The sequence below is a fragment of the Gnatocerus cornutus genome, chromosome 3, assembly GCF_029298725.1.
Source record: "Gnatocerus cornutus isolate USDA-ARS CGAHR chromosome 3, icGnaCorn1.1, whole genome shotgun sequence".
Taxonomy (NCBI): domain Eukaryota; kingdom Metazoa; phylum Arthropoda; class Insecta; order Coleoptera; family Tenebrionidae; genus Gnatocerus; species Gnatocerus cornutus.
The window spans coordinates 1,029,715-1,052,202 of NC_142235.1; the positions used below are offsets into that span (position 1 = coordinate 1,029,715).

The window sequence follows — 22,488 nt, forward strand, 5'->3', positions numbered from 1 at the left end:
TGACTGCACTTAAGTGAGTTTGACATTAAATTGTACCAACTTTAAAATAAGAAAGTCCCAAAGAAACCAAAAAATTGGCATGTCAGGAATTAGCAATTGTTTCTGTTCAATACTACCAACTTAAGAATAAAAAAGTAACTTTTACAAAGACGCAGTTTGGATGCTAAATATGTAGTGCCAACTTAAAAACACAAACTTCACAAGTAAGCTTAGTGAAATGTTAGAAACTAGCAATGGCTCCCAACTCAGGAGAATAAAAATGTTACAAACAAACCGAAAAACTGAAATTGTAAAAACTAGAAATACGAATGATTTCTGATAATGCTACCAACATAAGGATAAAAAAGTAACTGTCCCGGATAAACATAGCTTGGTTGCATTTGGTAGAATTGGATGTTAAATTTTGCCAACAGTTAAATTAAAAAATACGTAGGAATTAAAAATGCTTCAACTTAAGAACAAAAAACTAACAGCCGTCCCCAGAAAGACGTAAGTTGAGTGAATTCGACGTTAACTGCTGGCAACTGGAGGAGAAAAAAGCTCCCCGGCAAAACTAAGGAATTAGTGGTTCGAACCGTACATATCGCCATTAGTATGATCATCATCCGCGCGCTGGAAAGTAAATCTGGAAAGGAAAGCCATTCAATTTTCCGGGCGAACAAAAACACGTCCATAAAAAGAAGACATTAGGTATGCGCGAGACCGCAATCAGGATAATTTCGATATTTTCCCCTCTGCGAGTTAATTTTAATGTTGCATAAGACGGTATTGGCAACGTTCGCCTCGCGGAATATCCAGATTGCCCAGATCCATAAATCAGCTTTTTATGACCCATTTATTCCCGTTATTAATCGTTTGTCAGAACTAAACGGCAATTTGCAAAAAAAATATCCCGCGATTCCGTAATAGATCATTGGTGCGCCTTTTTTATCTAATGCAACATTAATTTCACTTGGACCAACTTCTTGCGGATCGGTGGTGTATGCAAAAGTCTAATGTCTTAATCGATAATTCTGGAGATGATGGCGGGAAGGATGAAGTAATGATTGATGAAATGGCAAACTTTGCCTTTTGATTTGGATTTTTACCTACAGAGACGGATTGCTTTAATAAAGAAGCGAGTGGAATTAATGACGGACCAAACGACGAACTCGTTTTTCTTGATCTCGGATTCGGTTTGTCTCACTTTCCGGACGAGAGGCCCGGAAACTGTCAACGCGGAGAATCGGTTTCGTTAATTAAAAAACGAGAAGTGCGGATGATGGGTGCAATCTGGGATCAATTACATAATTGTGGATGGGCTGGTGGTGGGTATCCCAGTGGAAGGCGCGATAACATCTGGCGTGCTACCCGTCATCCTCACACCTCGACTAATTAGAAAAATTGCAGACACGACCGGTTATGTTTACACGGTACTAAAAATTACAATTATAGTCGCACGAGTGTCTTAAAATAGAGGTAACGCAACTTTGCTTTCTAGAAATGGTGGATGCGCTGGGCTACATTTTGATTCTACGATTTTAGTTTTTACGCTTTCTTGGGATTTTTTTTTTATTTTAAAGTTGTCAGTATTTGACAGAGTTAAGAGTTATTTTTTTATTTTCAGGTTGGGAACATTGAACAGGAACTACTGCAAATTTTCTGATTTTTTAAGTTGGTAAAATATAAGGTCAAATTCACTCAAATGCATGCAATAAGTTAGTTATTTTTTATTAACTTGGTTGCAATGCTAATTTTAAACGATTTCAAATTTTTGGTTAATTTAACACTTTTTCATTTTTAAGTTGGCAACATTTAACGTCTAATTCACTTAAATGCAACAAGTTACGACTTTCGGTCAGTTGGGAGCATTGAACAAAAACGATTATCAGTATTTATCGTTTACGTAATCGTAATCAACTTACGCCATTCTAAGACAGTAATTTTTTATTAAGTTGGTAGCGTTGTAGAGGAGCCATTGCTAATTCCAACTAAATATTTCGTTTTTTTGTTTTTTTTTGACTGTTTTATTTTAAAGTTGGTAATATTGATTTAATGCACTAAAAAACCTTTCCAGGACAGTTAATTTTGTATTTTTGAGTTGGTAGCTCTTTGTACAGGAACCATCGCTAATTTTTACGATTTGAGTTTTTTGGTTTATTTGGGGCTTTTTTTATTTTAAAGTCGGCAACATTTAACGTCTTATTCACTCAAATGCAAACAAGTTGCGTCTTTCCAGGACAGTTATTTTCTTGTTAAGTTTGCAGCATTGAACAAAAACGATTGGTAGTTTCTTCGAGTTTTTCAAGTTACTTGTTACTTTATTCTTTTAAAGTTGGCAGTAATTGACGTCGGAATGCAGCCAAGTTACCTATGTTTGAAATTGTTCATTCTTTCTTATTAAGTTGGTAGCATTGTACAGGAACCATTACTAATTCCTACGATTTCAGTTTTTCCATTTTATGGTGAGTTTTGTTATTTTAAAGAAGACACCATTTAACTTCAATTCTCTCAATTCAGTCAAATTTTTGCTTTCTAACAGTTACTTTTTTATTAAGTTGGTAGCACTGAACAGTTCCCGCGATTCTAGTTTTTCGGTTTACTTGTGACTTTGTTATTTTAAAGTTGGCAGTAGTTAACGATTGCCAAATTATGTTTTTAGTTCTAAAACAGTTATTTTTTTTCAAGGTGGTAACATTGTAGAAAAGCCATTTTGGTATGACTTAAGTTTTTTTGTTTATTTGGGATTTTTACTGTTAGCAACATTTTCAATTTACTCAAATGCAGTCACATTCCGCGTGTCTAACACAGTTATTTTTTTAGGTTGGTAGCATTGTAGAAAAACCATTACTAATTACTACGATATTTGGAACTTTTTTTGTTAAGGTTGGTAATATTTAATGTCGAATTTACTCAAATACGTCTTTCTACGACAATTATTTTTTTATTAAGTTGGTAACATTGTACAGGAACCATTGCTTGTTCTTACGATTTTAGTTTTTTGGTTTAGTTCGAATTTTCTCATTTTAAAAGTTGGCAGCAATTACGTCCAATTGACTCAAATGCAACAAAGTTAGTTGTTTCTGGGACAGTTACTTTTTTTTCTTAGGTTGGTAGCATTGTAAAGAATTCCTTTATTGTTAGTTCCTACCTTTACAGTTTTTGGTTTACAAAATGCAGCATAGTTACGTCCTCCTTGAAGCGTTGTTACGGTATTTTTAGGTTGGCATCATTGATGGAACTATTGCTAATTCCTATTAATTTTTAGTTTTTTTGAGATTTTTTATTTTAAAGTTGGCAGAATTTAATGTCCAATTCATTAAAAACAGCGAAATTTCATCTTTCTAAAACAGTAATTTTCGTATTAAGTCGGTAGCATTGTAAAGGAACCATTTTCCCTTTTTGGGTTCATTTATGACTTTTTTTATTTAAAGTTGGTAACATTTATCGTCGAATTCACGCAATTGCGATCCAGTTGTGTTTACTGACCAGTTACTTTTTTATTCTTGAGTTGGTAGCATTGTTGGACTTTTGCATTGCTAGTTCCTACGATTCCAGATTTTCGGTTTACTTGGAACTTTTTTATTCTCAAATTGGTAGCATTTAACGTCGGACTCACTTAAATTCAACCTAGTGAATGTTTTCTGAGACAGATATTTTTTTTTCTTAGGTTGGAAGCATTGAGCATTAACTATGCTAATTCCTATGATTTCAATTTTTCGGTTTCTTTGGAATTTCTTATTTCAAAGTTGGTAAATTTTTTTGTCGAATTTACGTCTTTCTTTTTTTTATTAAGTTGGGTAGCATTGTAGATGAATAATTGCTAATTTCTACGATTTTAGTTTTTAGTTTATCTAGGACTTTTTAATTCTCAGGTTGGTAGAATATAATGTCAAATTTACTTAAATGTAGCCAATTTTTCTAACGCATTTATTTTTTATTAAGTTTGTAGCATTGTACAGTAGCCATTGCTAATTCCAACAAGATATTTCGATTTTTGTTTGTTGGAGACTTTTTTATTTTAAAGTTGGCAACATTTAAAGAATTCACTCAAAAACATTTTCGGAACAGTTACTTTTTCATTTTCAAGTTGGTAGCATTGTTCAGGAATCTTTCATGGTTAGTTTTTACAGTTTTAATTTTTCGCTTGTTTCGGTTTACTTGGAACTTTTTTATTTTAAAGTTGGCAGTCTTTCTCGTAGTTACTTTTTTGTTCTTAGGTTGAGACTAATTTTTCAGTCGGATTCACTTAAACTGACCTAAGTTACTGGTTCTGCCACTTAATTTTTAATTCTTAAGTTGGTAGCATTGAACAGTAACTTTTGACCACTAGATTGCGTTGAATTTTTGCAACTTTACTTGAATTGCCAGATTTTCAACTTTTTGTGAGGTTATGTCACGCCCGAAGTGTCACTTTTCAGTGCTACCAAATGATGAACCAAGGCCTGCTTATTTTTCCCGACTTATCAATTTTCCCCGTGACGTCATCCGGAAAAGCTCTCCTCTCCTCTTTGAACAACAATCACCACCGACGTATGAAAAGCGAAGAGAGACGGATAGATAGAAAGGAAATCCGGCTTATTAAGTGGAACATAAAACAAAAGTATGCATCGATAATAAGATCTCCCGGTACTGACAATTTTCCGCGAGACTGGCTCGCTTCGTATTGGATTTTCTTTTTTCAATCAAGCCGCCGGTACAAGTTGCCGTGCTTCGCTTGTTTTTATTGAAAAATTATTCAATTATAAAAGTTTTTAAACAGATTGGAAATCATACGGTTCGCTGAGGGGATGAATTTTGAGGTTAGGATTATGGGGGTGGAAAGCGAGACGTAATTACTGGAATTGCGCGATTTTGTTTGTTAGTCGAAGCCTTCTTCGATTGAGACTTTCGAAGAGAAGGCGTTGATGGTTTGGAGGAGAATTTCTTTTATTATTTCGGTGTAGCCGCCTTTGACGTCGCTGAAGATTTCCTTCCAGTTTTCGTTCAGGACCGGATTTAGGTTGTCGGTGATGGTATGATCGCGGTGGTTGTGGAAATCGAAGGTCACTAGATCCGGGTCCATGGTCATGGAGTTTGAAACGAATTTCATGTGGGTCTTCCCCTTCTTCCTCTTCTCTTCGTAAGTAAGATGGGCGACTATTCTCAACTCCTCTAGAAACGAGTTGCGTACACTACTTTTTCTACGACTCACAAAAACAATACACTTACGCAAGGTGATGGTACTGTTTCCTTTCCCGTTGACTGGGATAATGAGAACTTGACCTTTCATCTCGTAGTCACACTTTTTCTTCACTTCCGGGAACACCCCTACCACATCCAACGTCTTCTTCTCAAAATCAAAACTAAAAAGAAAATAAAAAAAATAAAAGTAAAACTTACTCAAACTTCTCCAATTTTATTCCACTGAGGCCATAAAGTCTGCAATTCTTAAAAATCTGGTCCACCGCCACCGGCCCTGTGCCACCTTCGATCTTCGTCTCGGAAATCCTAAAGGGCTCAACGCTGGGCAAGTTGACCTCGTCGTAGCTCTTCGTGAGCTTCGAGATTCCATCCTGGGCCGCCTGGAGGACACACTGGTGGAAATTTGGGTTTTTTCGGGTACATTTTTGGAAGTCCGGTGCTGGAATTTGAACAGGTACCAGTTAAAAGTGAGTGTTGGAATTCGATCAGATTTACGTAGTTTCACACTGGTGGTGAGGGTCACAATTGACGCAAAGATGACGATATTCATTATTAACATCTACTGAGAGAGTTGAAGGGAACTGGAGGTTATTTATAACGTTTTATAACAGTTTTTTGTAACTTGTACTGGTTATCGAAATGTTGTTCTTGAGGACGACGCGTTTTCAAGGGCGTCGGAAGGTGAGAATTTTAAGTGAATTTTTCATCAAGTTGGTAGGGACGTGAGTGTGTCGTGACGTATGGAAATTATTTGATGTTTAGTGGGAAATTGATATACAGGGTGACTGACGGAAACCTTTATTCTGTGATTTTACATGAACGTTTTTCACAGGCGACAGTCAACTTTATTTTCTCAAATTATATGAAAAGTTTTTTGGCGTTTTTTTATGGGTCGATCGTAGAAAAAATTGTGTATGCAACTCTCACTTTATAGCCGTTACGAAATTTTAAACAAGCATGTTGGTTTTATACAGGGTGATTGTCGAAAACCTTTTATGGTGTATTTTTAATATTAATTATTTTTGACAAGCTACAATAATCTTTGTTTTTTCAAATTGTATATTATATTTTGACACATCAGAAAAAAGGTTTTCCATCATTTTTTACTATGACACAGTTGTAGAAAAAGTAGTGTTTGCAACTCTCATGTTATCGTTGTTACGAAATGTTAATCAAGCATGTCGGTTTTCAATTGTTTTGTTATGGCCTGCATATTGTTTTGATCACGTGGCATAATAATTATCTAAATTTTTTGGGTCTTACTTTTAGATCAAAAAATGAGGTTTTAGAAATTTTCGTTTTGAGGACGAAATAAAAATTTTAAAATATCTATTAAAGGTCATATTTCTGTCAGTTTTAAAGAGAAATGATTGAAATTAGAACACTTTGTTCGTTTCGATTCACTTGTTTACTCAGCCAAACTAGAAAATTTTACACCAAAAAAAGTGAGGTTTTAGAACTTTTTGTTTTGAGGTCGAACCAAAAATTCCAAAATTTGTACTAAACTTCATATTTCTGTCAGTTTAAAAGATAAACGATTGAAATTAGAACACATTGTTAGTTCAGATTTGCTTGTTTACTTAGCCAAATTAAAAAAATTTAGACTAAAAAAATAAGATTTTAGAAACTTTTGTCTTGAGGACGAACCAAAAATTCCAAAATTTCTATTAAATTTTATATTTCTGCCTATTTTACAGATCAGCAATTGAAATTAGAACACATTACTCGTTTTGATTTGTTTATTTAATCAGCCCAATTGGAAACTTTTACATAAAAAATCTGAGGGTTTAGAAATTTTCGTTTTGGTGATGAACCAACAATGTCATCAAATTTCGTATTTCTTTCAGTTTTAGAGATAAAAAATTGAAATTAGATCACATTACTCGATAAGATTCGTTTGTTTACTTAGCCAATTTAGAGAATTTTGGACCAAAAAGAGAGATTTTTAGAAATTTTCGTTTTGAGTACCAACTAAAAATTCAAAAATTTCGATTAAAGTTCATATTTCCGGCAGTTTTAAAGATAAACGATTAAAATTCGAACACATTACTCGTTTCGATTTGCTGGTTTACTCAACCAAATTAGAAAATATAAGACTAAAAAAGAGAGGTTTTAGAAATTTTTGTTTTGAGAACGAACCAAAAATTCCAAAATTTCTTTTAAATTTCACATTTTCAGTAGTTTTAAAGATAAATCGCTTTGAGGACTAACCAAAAAATTCAAAATTTTTATTAAAATTTATATTTCTGGCAGTTTTAAACATAAACAAGTGAAATTAGAACACATTATTCGTTTCGATTTCATTGTTTCCTCACTTAAATTACAAATTTTAAGACGAAAAATCTGAGATTTTAGAAGTTTTGGTTGTGAGGTCGAACCTTAAAGATAAACAATTGAAACTAAAAGAAATTACTTGTTTCGGTCCGCTTGTTTACTCAGGTAAATTAGAAAATTTTAGATAAAAAAAGATTTTAGAAAATTTAGTTTTGAAGACGAGCGAAAAATTCCAAAATTTTTAATAAATATTTTATATTTCTGGCAGTCTTAGAGATAAACGAATGAAATAAAAACACATACTCGTTTCGATTCGCTTGTTTACTTAGCCAAATTAGGGAATATTTGATCAAAGAAGTGAGATTTAAGAAATTTTTTTTTGGGGACGAACCAAAAATTCCAAAATTTCTATTAAATTTCATATTTCCGGCAGTTTTAAAGATAAACGATTGAAATTATAACACTTTACTTGTTAGAATTCACTTGCTTACTCAGCCAAATTAGAAAATTTTAGATCAAAAACTTTTCTATTTTTTTTTTATTTTGGCAAAAACTATTTTTCCGGCTACTTCTACAGTTTGTTGCGAAACTTAGTTAATTACTTTTTAAACGAAATATTATAGTGTCTTGATTTTGCGAGAAAAAAAAAACAAAAGTGGCGGAGTAGTCATTTTTTTTACAAATAGCTCTGAGTTCGGACCTGATGAAGCAAAACGGGCGTCGGATTTAGAATCAGAAGCCAATACGAACTTCAGAAATGACTTTCCACTGCTTCACTACAAATTTCGATCAAAATTGGTTGTGTAATTACACATGGTGTTTATAAACAAAAACACATATAGTTCACAATAGCGTTCGTTTAAAAAAAAATCTTACATTTTTACCCGTTTTCTTCCGTTTCTTAAAGTTTTAAGATTTACATTATCTGTCAATTTGTCAATTCGCCACCTTAGCACGCAGTAAAAAGGAAATGTTCGATGACCAGCAATTACTCTCTCTCCCTCTTCCTCCTCCTTTCATCTATTCACGATTCTAGAGACCATTATACACTTGTGCGGTTCACGAACGCATAATTACGACTTACTAATGATATAATTGACAAGTCGCTTTAATGATGCGGGCCTCTCGAATAAACCATAAATACGATGTACGTTTTGTCGTCACGTCACCGCCACGTTTCCGAAAAACGAGGACTCTTCAAAAAGAGCAACGTAATTAAAAGAACACGGGCGAGGGGCGGTCGCGTTGCCTTTTCTAAGCATTAATTGTTAGATAATTGCGTGTAAACTAGGTAGGCCATGCTGGTAGGACCCAAAAAACGAACAATGCGCGTCTTCCCTCTCGCTCTCTACATATTTAAGAGGACGTGCATATTTTCATTACGGCTTTAATTTCCTTTAGATTACATCGTCAAAGCGAAAAAATAATTCGAAATAGAATTCCGACGACATTAAAAACTTTTAAACTAAACGGCAAGCTTAATTTCACTTTACATCAATAAAAAAAAACTTTCAAAAACTCGCTCCGTTTTTCCGTCACGTCACCCTTTCACAGCCCCCGCGAAATATAATTAGCAGCCCCCTTCCCCTATCTCGAGATTAATTCCGGTCCCATCACGTGTTCGGGAGATAAAAAAAAAAACTAAACCGACTTACACCAATAACTGCTAATTAAATTAACTTTTTAATGGCGCTCTTTTTCATGGCTCGCTTTGCAAATGGCCCGAATTTATCCCGATGCTCTCTTGTTATCTGTATATTATCTTCAGAAAAAGGGTTGTCCCGTTTTAATTGCGCATTGTTTGTCTTGTCGCGTTTTGTTTTTTTAATCGGCGATTTTCTTTCGTTTATCCGCGCGCCGCCGGTGATGGATATTCGTGTTTTTTTTTTATTTTTAGATTGGCAACAATGTTGCGACCTTGGTTCATTTTAATCATTAGCGGGGTCGTAAATTAATGCGATGGGGGGCGAGGTTGGCCACTCGAGGGTTTTTATGTATTTATCAAACAATAGTATATAGGCTATAATTTGCTTTTTCATTAGTCCGGTGAGCTCGTTCCGGTAATTACGAGTTTATCGAACGTTTTATCGGCGACACGGCAACAAACGGCAATTTATCGTTAATTAAAAATTGAATTATTTGCGGCGACAGTTCACGAATTTGGGACGGGATGAAATGGACAAAAACAGTTGCATTTTGTCATTAATTTAATTATTTTAATTACGAGATTCTTGGAATCGCACACAACAATTCAAAAAATCTAGAAATTTTTAAGAATCTTGAGATTAAAATAATCACAAAATAAAGATATAGAGGAAAATAAAGAGAAAAAATGATAAAAAAAAACAGGATTTAAAAATTGAGGGAATCCTAGAGAATCGTAAGGACACTAAATTAAACTGATCTTTTAAGGACGTTTCGGCATCCTAAGCGGTGTAAATAATCCAAAAAAGTCTTGAGGATCTCGAAGAATTCCTCACTAGTTTGAGGAACTCTAGAAAATCCGAAGGGAAAATTAAATCCAGAAAAATGTTGAAAATCTTAAAATAACATCAGAAAAGTTTTTAAACAATTTTGAGAAAATTTGTAAAAACTTTGAGCATTCTAACAAATCCTAAAAAGGACGAAAAATCGTGATAAAATTTTATGGATTTTCTGAGATCCTAAGATTATTGGAAAATTCTGAAAAATTTCAAAAAAAAGGAAATTTTTCAAGGAAAATTTCACGAACTGACAATCCTAAGGAAATCTAGAGAATCTTAAAATATGATTACAAAATTATTTTTTTTACAGAATCTATTCTAGAATCATATAAATAGAATCCTAGGAATTTTTGCAAACCAGAGAATTTAGAGAATCCAGAAAATTTAGAGGATTCGGTCGATCTAGAGTACACAAAGAATCTAAATAGTGGAAAGAATCTAAAGAATCCAGAGAATGAAGAGAATTTAAAGAATATAAGGAATCCAAAGAATTGAAAGAATCCAGAAAACCCAGAGAATCTAAGGAATCCGCAGAATCCTGAACATCCAAGAAATCCAGAGAGTTCAGAGAATACAATGAATCGAAAAAAATCTCGAGAATTTGGAGAATCCAGAGGATCTAAAATAGAGAATCCAAAGAATCGAAAGTTTCGAATGAAACCAGAGAATACAGAAAATGCAAAGAATTCAGAGAATCCAGAGAATCTAGAGTACACAAAGAATCCACAGAGTAGAAAAAATCCAGAGACTTCAAAGAATTCAAGGAATCCAAAATATCCAAAGAATCCAAAGATTAAAAGAAATTAGAAAAAACGGAAAATCCAGGATATCCACAGAATTCAGAGAATACAATGAATCGAAAAAATCCAGATAATTCGGAGAATCCAGAGCATCTAAAAATCTGGAGAATCCAAAGATTCCAAAGATTCGGAAGAGTTAGAGGAAGAAAAAATTTTGAAAGATTCAGAGAATCGCGAAAATCCAAAGAATTCAGAAAATGCTAATTCAGAGAATCTTGAGTACACAAAGAATCCAAAAAATCTAAAAAATGCAATTAATCCAGAGAATTCAAAGAAAACAAGGAATTTAAAAAATCTAAAAAATTCAGAGAAGCTAGAGAAATTAGTGAATCCGCTGAATTCGCAGAATCCAGAACATCAAGAGAATAGAGAGAAATCAGAGAAAACAAAGAAGCCAGAAAATCCAGAGAATCCGAAGAATTAAAAAAAATATGAACATAACACAGAATCCAAAGAATAGAATCCAAAAAGTCAAAAAATTCAAAGAATTAAAAGAACCCAGAGAATCGGCTGAAACCAGAACATCCAATAAATATCTAGAGAGTCCAGGGTGTCCAGAGAATCCATAGAATCTAGATAAAACAGAGAATACAAAAAAAGCAGAGAATTGAAAGAATTTGTAGAATACGGAGAATTTAGGGCATCTAAACAATCTAGAGAATCCAAAGAATTCAAAGAATCGAAAGAATCCAATCAGAGAATTTAGAAAATCTTACGAATATGGAGAATCCACATTATCCACGGAATTAAGAGAATACAGAGAGAACAAAAAATACAGCGAATCCTAAGACTTCTGAGAATCCTAAGAATCGAAAGAATCCAGAAAATCCAGAGAATGCAGAGAATTTAAAGAATCTAAAGAACTCGGAGAATACACAGAATACAAAAAAATTTAAAGAATCCAAAAAATCAAGAGAAAACAGACAATACAAAAAATGCATCGAAAAGATCTAGGAAGTACAGAAAATCAAAAGAATCGAAAAAAAAATTGGGAATTTAGAGAATACAGAAAATCCAGACAAACCAGAGAATCCCGAATATCTAAAGAATTCAGAGGATCGAAAAAATTGAAAGGTTCCTGAAAATACAAAAAAATGAAAAAATTCAATAATTCGGAAGATCGCAAGCATCGAAAAATTCGAAATAATCGAAAAGATCCAGAAAATACATAATAAAATCGAAATAATCGAAAAAATTGAAAAAATCCAGGGAATCCAGGGAATCCCGAAAATTTAGAGAATTCAAAGAACCTGGAGAATGCACAGAATCCGGAGAATACAGAGAATACAGAGCATTGAAAGAATTAAAAGAATTCAGAAAAAACAAAAAATAGAGAAAATCCAGAGGAACCAATGAACTCAAGAGATCGAAAGCATCTAGAAGAAAATCCAGAGAATTCAAAGAATCGAAAGGGTTGGAAAAATTGAGAGAATCCAGAAAACTCGGTGAATGCAGAGAATCCAAAGTATCGATAGAATCCAGAGAATATAATGAATTCAAAGAATCTGGAGAATTCAAGGAATCGAAAGATTCAAAGGAAACGAAAAAATCCAGAGAATTCTTAAAAACAAATGAATACAGAGAATGAATACACAGGATTCAAAAAATCCAAAGAGTGTATCCAGAAAATCGCGCAGAATCCAGAACATCCAAGAAATCCAGAGAGTTCAAAGAATTTAGAGACTCTAATAAATTGGACGATTTCGTAGAATCCGGAGAATTCAGAGATTCCGCAGAATCAGGATAATCGAGAGAATCCGGAAAATTTGCAAATGACAGAGAATCCTCAGAGCATCTAAAATCTAAAGATACCAAAGACTTGAAAGAAACAGAGAATCCAGAAAAATTCAGAGAATCCAAATAATCTACAGAATCCTGAGGATACAGAAAATACACAAAATTCAGGGAATCTAAAGAATCCACAAAAAATACTGAGAATCTAGAGAATCCAAAGAATATATAGAACACCAACAAGACACAAAATCCAAATAATTGAAGAACCCAAGAAATCTTATTTTAGAGCTACTAAAATCCAAATCTTGAAAATCTTCTTAGAGATTTCCAGACATCTTAAAGCCCCCAAAGAAATTCCAAAAAAATCCTAGAAAATCAGAGAGAATCTCGCAAAATCTCAATTTCTGAAGATTCCTAAAAAATCTAAAAATATTCAGTTTTCAGTTGAATTAAATAATTGACAGATGTCAACAGTGGCAACAGCCACCTCGATGAGCCATTAAAATGGTGTCACCACTTCCGTTTTTTATGTCTCTTGAGACTTAAGCCGCTTTGTGTCTATAATAATAATTAATCAATACAATTAAGCGTAATTAATTTATGCCCATAAATTCCTAATTATTCACATGCGAGGTCTGCGGGTCACTTCGTTCATTTGAATAGAAGCAAATTATCAATTGTTTTTAATTACCCCAACCCCTATCACTCGCTGAATTTATCCAGTTGGCCGTGCATTGACATCCGTCATCCGTCATCTGTCAAAAGTGAAGCCGGAGCACTCGTCCACCTGCCGAGCAAGAAAAACGCGCCCGGAGTCAGCCGCCCCCATTAACCACCGCCTTCGCCAATAAAGCTCGACCCCACCAAATTACCCGACATCTATAAACCTCTGTATTTATTTATTTTCGTTGTTAATCTCGCGATTCCACGTGATATATCGTGCGTCTTTTATCTCTTAATTAAATATGTTCAGTCGACGTAGATTGATAGCGCGTCGTCGTAACCTAACCGAAAAATCTCCGTCGGTCTGTCGTCGCGACGCTTCACTTTCACCGATCATTTCCATTACCGGAATTGGAGGCAAATATTGACGGAAATCTTAAATTCGAATAACAACGGGCTCGGTAAGATAATTGGGGAGACAATATTAGCTGCCATTGATTCGGAACACGCGATCTGGGTGTGGTATGAATAAATGACATCAACCCTGTAATGACTTTATGAAAATTAATCATCTGCCCCCATACGATAATAATCCGTAATGACTAGGAGGTGAAGAAGTGCGGCGTCATCGGGAGCTCTGGACGGTGGTCAAGAGGGGAAGACGCTTTGTTCGATCATTAAAGCATTGTTTCGGAAGTTGGTACACCTGCACGGAGTAAAACATTCCCAAAAGTTTGTTTTTTCTTAATAGTATATAATGCAACGAGGGGATATTAATAAGCGTTATCGTACGAGTGTTAAAAGTGAGACGCGAGTTGAAAAATCTGGGGATCTCAAGAGTTTTCTCAAAAAATCTCCGCATTTTGTTGTATTTCCACCAAAAGTACCAACGTTATCACAGAAAATAGAAAATAGTGACAATTTATCGTAATTTTAGAAAATCAAAAATTCTAAAATTTTTCAAAATCAAAAATTCTACAATTTTTCTTCTTTGTTTTAAAAATAGGTGACTTGGCACAGTCAATAAGCGCTTTAATGTTAGCACTATCAAAATTTTCGTTGTTTTGGTCCCAAAAGTATTAAAATCATAATAGAAAATAGAAAATGATGAAAATTGGTAGTGATTTTCCAAAAAATATTCTAAAATTTTTCACTTTTGTTTTAAAAATTTGTAACTTGACACGGTCAATAAGCACCTCAAAATTAGCACTGTCCTCAGATTTCGTTGTTTTTGTCCCAAAAGTATCAAAATTATGACAGAAAATAGGAAATGGTGAAAATTGGCCGTAATTTAAAAAAAAAATCATAAAATTTTTCTTTCTTGTTCTAAAAATGTGTGACACAGTCAATAAACGCCCTACAAATAGCAACGTCTGTAATTTTTGCTGAATTAGCATCAAAAGTGCCAAACTTATGACAAAAAATAGAAAATGGTGAAAATTCGTCGTAATTTTTCAAAATAAAATTCTAAAAATTTTCTTTTTTGTTCTAAAAATTTGTAATTTGGCACAGTTAATAAGGGCCCTAAAAGTAGCAACGGTCCCTTTTTTCGTTGTATTGGCACTAAAAGTACCAAACTTATGACAAAAAGTAGGAAATGTTGGAAAAAAATAAATCTAAAGTTGTCCTCTCTTGTTCTAAAAATTTGTAGTTTGGCACAGTCAATAAACGCCTCAAAATTAGCATCGTTCACAATTTTCGTTCTTTTAGTCTCGAAAGTACCAAAATTATATCAAAAAATAGAAAAATTGGGAAAATTGGTCGTGATTTAAAAAAAAAAATTCTAAAATTTGTCGCGTCTGAAAAATTAGCACAGTCTCAAATTTTCGTTGTTTTGGCCAAAATGTACCAAAATTATGACAGAAAATAGAAAATAGTAAAAATTGGTCGTGACTAAAAAAAAACAAACATTTTCCTCTCTTGTTCTAAAACATTTTAACTTAGCACAGTCAATAAGCGCCCTAAAAGTACTAGCATCCCTAATTTTTGTTGTTTGGGGCTCAAAGGTACCAAAATTATGACAGCAAATAGAAAATGGTAAAAATTGGTCGTAATTCTTCAAAAAAAAAACTTCTAAAATTTGTGTTTCTTGTTCTAAAAATTTGTAACTTGCTACGGTCAATAAGCGTCTTAAAATTAGCACTGTCCCCAATTTTCATTGTTTTGACTTCAAATGTACCGAAATTTAAATAAGAATTGTAGACGTTTCTACTTCTTTGCCCAACTCGATATCAATTTTTTTTTCTTAACTCGATAATTCCTTCAATTTTAATGATTGAGTAATGAAATTTGGGGCACTTTTCTGTTTTAAACATTTTGTTGAGTGTACTAAATTACAGGATTTTCTAAAAAGAATTAACAATTGTAGACGTTTTTACTTTTTTGACAAACTCAAAGTTCAAAATTTTCTTCGAAACTCTGTAATTCGGACAATTTTAACGATAGAGTAATAAAATTTGGTGCACTTATTGCTTTCGAAATGTTTGTTGTCTGTACTAAATAACAGGATTTTTCATTAAGAAATAAGAATTGTAGACGTTTTTATTTTTTTGACAAACTCAAAATCCAAACTTTTCTTCAAAACTCTGTAATTTGGACAATTTTGACGGTAGAACAACTAAATTTCGTGCTTTTATTACCTTTGAACAGTTTGTTGAGTGTACTTAATTACAGGATTTACTATCAAAAAATAAGAATTTTAGACGTTTTTACGTTTTTGACAAATTTAAAATCTAGTTTCTTTCTCTGAACTCTATAATTCCGACAATTTTAACGATAGAGCAATAAACTTTTGTGCACTTATTGCCGTCAAGCTGTTTGTTGTGCGTACGAAATTACAGGACTTTCCGGCAAGAAATAAGAATTATAGACGGTTTTACTTTTTTGACAAACTCAAAATTCAAAATTTTCTTCGAAATTTTGTAATTCCAACAATTTTAATGATAGAGCAATGAAATTTGGTGCACTTATTGTTTTAGAACTGTTTGTTGTGTGTACTAAATTACAGGATTTTCCATGAAGAAATAAGAATTTAGACGTTTTTATTTTTTTGACAAATTCAAAATCCAAAATTGTCTTCAAAACTCTGTAATTCGGGCAATCTTAACGAATTAAATTTCGTGCTTTTATTACTTTTGAACAGTTTGTTGAGTGTACTTAACTACAGGATTTACTAATAAAAAATAAGAATTTTAGACGTTTTTACGTTTTTGACTAATTCAAAATCCAGTTTATTTTTCTGAACTGTATAATTCCGACAATTTTAACAATACAGCAATAAAATTTGGCGCACTGATTGCTTTTGAGCGCTTTGTTGTGCGTAGGAAATTACAGGATTTTCCAAGAAGAAATAAGAATTACAGACGGTTTTACTTTTTTGACAAACTCAAAATCCAAAATTTTCTTCGAAACTCTGGAATTTCGACAATTTTAAAGATAGAGCAATGATATTTGGTGCACTTATTGCCTTAGAACTGTTTGTTGTGTGTACTAAATTGCAGAATTTTTTAAGAATAAATAAGAGTTGTAGACATTTATAATTTTTTGACAAACTCAAAATCCAAAATTTTTTTCGAAATTTAATAATTCCGGCAATTTTAACGATATAGCAATGAAATTTGCAGCACTTATCCTTTGAAGTGTTTCTTGTTTGTACTAAATTGCAGGATTTGGCAAGAAGAAATTACAATCGTATAAAATCCTAAAAACAATTGACAAACAATAAGTATTTGGGAGAAGCTTAAACAGTCTTAAAAGCTCAGAGAAAAATATGAAATCTTAATTTTAATATGTTTTTGTGTTGTTAGGACAAAAAAATTAATTAGACAGGTCCGGACTTAAAGTGTCGTTTCGCCAATTGTTTTTGCTCCATGGCCTGCTCGATTGTAAAACCCGGAAGAATGCAAATTGAGTGAAAAATGTCGTCTCCGGACATTTGCAGGTGTGAACGGCAGTAAATCAGTCATAGATCGTCGGATGCAACCTCATTTGTAAAGAACGCATGGTTTCCTCGTCCACATCGGCAAAATCCCTGAAATGTCACATATCCATTTGAATTTTTGCGGTAAATGTCACCGCCAAAAACCAAAAGGTTCCGTTCAATAAGTCGGTCTCTGGTGCGCCAAGGGCCATTTCTCCATTAATGAAACGTGAACTTTCCCATTGAAGTCTGGAATTACAATCTGACGACAATTACCGCCTCGCAAGAGCGTTTACGACCCCGAATTCCAAGATAATCATCAAGTCGAGGTGGTCCTCACACACATAAACAAGCGCGGCAATCGGCGGCGGTGGCGCGGCGGTGCGGTGTCTTGGCGGCGGCTCGCTCCTAAGCACATAATTACGTAATTTGAGCACGGAGAATTATAAAAATCAATCCCAGGTGAGGTGTCGTTGCGCAGACCTCCGCCGAACTGGAAGGCGTTGCTGCGACGATGTCGCCGCCTCCTGGACGAGGCTTAGATGGACAGGAGACGGCGGATGCCCCCGGGGGGTGGTTGCTCGAAGCGGGACAGCACGCCGCTGACTAATACGTCAACGTGGTCACGACGCTGCGACGCCCGTAAACGGCGTCGGGACGGCCGTCGGGGGCGCACGACTTAACGACGGACAGGGCTTGTAATTGCCGCCAACTCTCGCGGGCACCACGGACACGCTAGTTTGCCGGAGGAAGCTTGATTGGATCGTAAATGTATAACATTTTCTTTACACGATGGAACGGACTCGGAGGAGCTTTTGCCGGTTACCGGCCGACGATTATTACCGGAAGGGACCGCCTAAATTACATCATTTGCCGAGGCACACTGGCCGCAGCGACACGCTCAAATCCCCGACAATTAAAAGCCGGTGATCACATTCGAACCACTTGCCAAGAAAAGTTTCATTCCGAAGTTCGTTTCACCTTTTCAAAGTTTTAAGTCTTTTTCACGTCTAGGGTTTTTTGTTTTTAGAAGTTTCTTGTATTTCTAAGGATTTTTGTTTCTTTAGGTCACAAGTTTAAAGTTGGGATTCTTTTTATTATTCAAATTTTTTAAATTTAATAAAATTGTCAATTTTGATCTTATAGCAGTAAAGTTACAAAACTTTAGAACAAGAATGTGAATTTTTAGAACTTTTTATTTTTATGGTAAACACAAATTTACAGACTTTTTTTATTAAGTGCTGTAACTTGGGAAATTTTGATTCTAATACACTAAGATTTGGCGACGTTACTACTTATAACTTGTTCAGCTAGTGTGTTAAATTACAAAATTTTAGATCAAGTATTTGCATTTTTTGAAATTTTCTTTTTTAAACGAACAAAAATTTCCACCCGTTTTATATTAAGTACCGTAGCTTTTGCAGTTTTGATTCTAAAACAATGAGATTTGGAGACGTTACTACTTTAGACTTGTTTATCTCTTGTACCGAATTACAAAATTTTAGATCATGAATGCGAATTTTTAGAGATTTTCATTTTTGGACGAACAAATCTTTTCAACCGTTTTCTATTAATTGCCGTAATTTTGGCAATTTTGATTCTAAAACAGTGAAATTTGGCGGCCTAACTATTTTAGACTTGTTTATCTATTGTGCCAAATTACAAAGTTTAAGAGCAAGAAAGTGAATTTATAGAAATTTTCATTTTTAGACGAACAAAATTTTTCAACCGTTTTCTATTAATTGGCGTAACTTTGGCAATTTTGGTTCTAATTTTCTATTAATTGGCGTAACTTTGGCAATTTTGGTTCTAAAATAGTGAGAATTGGCGACGTTACTACTTTCGACTTGTTTGTTTAGTGTGCCAAATTACAAAATTTTAGAACAAAAATGTGAATTTTTAGAAATTATCATTTTTAGGCGAACAAAAATTGTCAACCGTTTTCTATTAAATGCTGTAACTTTGGGGGTAAAATTTTGCGGCGTTACTACTTTTGACTTATTTATTTAGTGTGGTAAATTAGAAAATTTTAGAACGAAAATGTAAATTTTTAGAAATTTTTAAGTTTAGTTGACCGAAAATTATAAACTGTTTTAATATTAAGTGCCGTAAATTTGGCAATTTTTGTTCTAAAACAGTAAAATTTGGCCGCGTTACTACTTTAGACTTGTTTATCTAATGTGTAAAATTACAAAATTTTAGAACAAAATTGTAATTTTTTATAAATTGTTTTTTTTAGACAAACAAAAATTTTCAACCGTTTTCTATTAATTACCGTATTTTTTTGCAATTTTGATTCTAAAACAGTGAGATTTGGTGGGGTTACTACTTAAGACTTGTTTATTTATTGTGCTAAATTACACAATTTTAGAGCAAGAAAGTGAATTTTTAGAAATTTTTGTTTTTTGTCAAACAAAAATTTCCGACTGTTTTCTATTAAATGCCGTAAATTTGGCAATTTGACTTCTAAAACCGTAAGATTTGGCGGGGTTACTACTTTAGATCGGTTTATCTAGTTTGCCAATTTACACAATTGTAGAACAAGAATGTGAATTTTTAGAAATTATCATTTTTAGGCGAACAAAAATTGTCAACCGTTTTCTATTAAATGCTGTAACTTTGGCAATTTTGGGTAAAAAATGGTAAAATTTTGCGGCGTTACTGGTTTAGATTTGTTTAAATAATGTGGTAAGGTAGAAAATTTTAGAACAAAAATGTGAATTGTTAGAAATTTTTAAGTTTAGTTGAACGAAAATTTTAAACTGTTTTATATTAAGTGCCGTAAATTTGGCAATTTTTGTTCTAAAACGATAAAATTTGGCCGAGTTACTACTTTAGACTTGTTTATTTTTTTGTGCCAAATATCAAAATTTTAGAACAAGAATTTGAATTTTTAGAAATTTTGATTGCATACATTTGGCAATCATTTTCTTGCAAGTGCCGTTACTTTGGCAATTTTGATTGTGAAACAGTGAAATTTTGAAGGCGTTACTACTTTAAACTTGCTTATCTAGTGGGCCAAATTACACAATTTTAGAACAAGAATGTGAATTTTTAGAAATTTTCATTTCTAGACGAACAAAAATTTCAAACCGTTTTATATTAAATGCTATAACTTTGGCTATTTTGATTGTGAAACAGTGAAATTTGAAGGCGTTACTACTTTAAACTTGCTTATCTATTGCGCGAAATTACAAAATTTTAGAACAAAAAGTATCATTTTTAGATTATTTTTCCGTAGAATGGTTTAAAAATTGTTTGAATTTCGTTTAAAAATTTTACAATATTGACAATTTTTAAGCTATAACAATAGAATTGTAAAGTGTTGGTACTTCAAATTTACTTAAGGTTTGGTGATTTGAGACAATTCAAGATTGCAAGTTGTCATTCTAGGGACTTTTAATTTGAAACTATACCTAAATGTCGTGCAAACAACTTTTACACTTCCGGACTTTTTAGATATTTGATTTTAAAGTAAAAGTAAAAATTATAGGACTAGAATCCTGCAAATATCAGAATTGAACACTTAAAAAATGGTGGAGGCGCCGATCCAGGATTTGACCCATTTGGACTTCTCTGGAAATTGTATTGCGTCCTGAAGGATTCAGTGTGATTTCCTAAAAGTCCCTAACTGTCTTGGAACACTCTCTAGAACTTATGAGGATTCTATGAGGACGTTGCGTTTGATTTTTGGAAACTCAGTGGATTTGTCTGAGAATCTCTCTTAAATGTTCAGATTGTGAAAAATTATGAAGCCGAAAAAATGAAATTAAGTGCATGTGACTTGTCCCAAAATATGTGCACCCCCTTGGCCTTGTCGCTTTAATTTACGCCTGTCGGCAGCACGGGGGTGTAAATATATTAAAAATGTAGCGAGTAAATTCCTTAATAAAAAAATCGTCCACGTAGCACCTACTTAAAATTTTCCACCTTGTTCATCTCAAATATCTGCAAATAGCTGTAGTAACGTTCGCCACCCTCCCCGTTCTTAATAACCTCCCTTTATTTTTAATTCTCGCCGAAAGCAGACATCACATTTCAAGCCTTATTAATCTCCGCGGAATATTTTCAAGAATAAAAAATTAAAACCCAAAGCATAATGTTTTGTGTTAACGGGGGGCGAGGGATGATGCCCGGTCGCCTACCCCCTGAATATATTAATTGAACGACTGTGCATTTTTCTTTAAAGCGCGACAACAGTTTTTATTGTTAATCTCACTTAATAACTCACGGAGCGCCGCGACGCCTCTCTCTCGGCCGTCGAACGGGAGGGCGCGTGCGAGGGAAAGAGAGGACGCTACCGGAACGTTTGGGGTTTTTCCCCGGCGCAGCGAAATAAGTTGGTATGAATTAGTCAACAACTTTTAAAGTCGGCAAATGTAAACTGCCACTTTTTATTTGGCATGCTCGAATTATTTGCATAATATTGTTCGCAATCCTCTTTTAAACTCGGGGAGTGACCGTTTTTACCATTCGACGTCTTTGTTCTTTTTCCAAAGGGAGGAAATCGGCACGAGTGGGATCGACGATCTTTCAAACGGATGCAGTATTTATTAATGATGCCGTGTTTTACAATTGCAAACAATGCTTTTTGTGAGGGCTCTTATGAAAGCTGGGTTTGTTTTTTCACGCCAAAACGGGTCTTGGGTGGAAAAGGAAAACGCGCACTTTTCATAAATGACCGGAAAATTTCAATGAAATACTGAGTTTGTTTCTACGGGGGTGGCAGCACTGCTTTTTTGACAGTTCGTGACCTCACATTGTGATGCTACATTCACAAGTCTGGGGTTTTAGATTTATTCAAGTTTCTCCATTGAAGAAATAAGCAAATTCTTGGATCATTCTGAGGAAAATCAATCTAAAATTTCTATTTTGTATTCTAAAATTCTTTACTTCAGTACAATAGATCGACAAGTTTAAAGTAACGCCGCCAAATCTCACTGTTTTATAATCAGAATTGCCAAAGTTACGGGAAATAATAAATAACGATCGAAAACTTTTCTTTGTCTAGAAATCAAAATATCTAAAAATTCGCATTCTTGTTCTAAAATTTTGTAATTTGATACACTTGATAAGCAAGTTTGAAATAGTAACGCGTCCAAATCTCACTGTTTTACAATCAAAATTGCTAAAGTTACGGCACTTAATTTAAAACAGTTAGAAATTTTTGTTCGTCTAGAAATGAAAATTTCTAAAAATTCGCATTCTTGTTCTAAAATTTTGTAATTTGGTACAGTAGATGAACAGGTCTAGGGTAGCAACGCCGCCAAAGGTTACTGTTTTAGAATCAAAATTGACAAAGTTACGGCATTTAATAGAAAACGGTTGAAATTTTTTGTTCGTCTAAAAATGAAAATTTATAAAAATTTATATTCGTGTTCTAAATTTTTGTAATTTGGCACATTAGATAAACCAGTCTAAAATAGTAACGCCGAAAAATTTCACTGTTTTA

General features: G+C 33.7%; 2 protein-coding genes across 2 annotated transcripts in view; one reads left to right on the top strand and one right to left on the bottom strand.

Moving 5' to 3' along the window:
- The window catches only part of mbo (Nuclear pore complex protein Nup88), a 104,818-nt gene that overhangs the window by 20,174 nt on the left and 62,156 nt on the right, over positions 1–22,488 (top strand). The window lies entirely within an intron of this gene.
- Positions 4,679–5,751, bottom strand: LOC148176728 (protein takeout-like). Its single transcript, XM_088032390.1, has 4 exons — positions 5,659–5,751; positions 5,362–5,602; positions 5,191–5,324; positions 4,679–5,133 (listed from the first exon to the last, which is right to left on the bottom strand). The coding sequence occupies exons 1-4, from the start codon at positions 5,720–5,722 to the stop codon at positions 4,841–4,843; spliced, it is 732 nt and encodes a 243-aa protein (XP_087888516.1). The 5' UTR covers positions 5,723–5,751; the 3' UTR covers positions 4,679–4,840.

Coding starts and splice junctions, on each gene's coding strand:
- LOC148176728 (XM_088032390.1), bottom strand. CDS start 5,722: ATGTTAATAATGAATATCGTCATCTTTGCGTCAATTGTGACCCTCACC. Junction 5,603..5,658: donor CACCACCAGTGTGAAACTAC/GTAAATCTGATC, acceptor TTCAAATTCCAG/CACCGGACTTCCAAAAATGT. Junction 5,325..5,361: donor ATAAAATTGGAGAAGTTTGA/GTAAGTTTTACT, acceptor TTTTCTTTTTAG/TTTTGATTTTGAGAAGAAGA.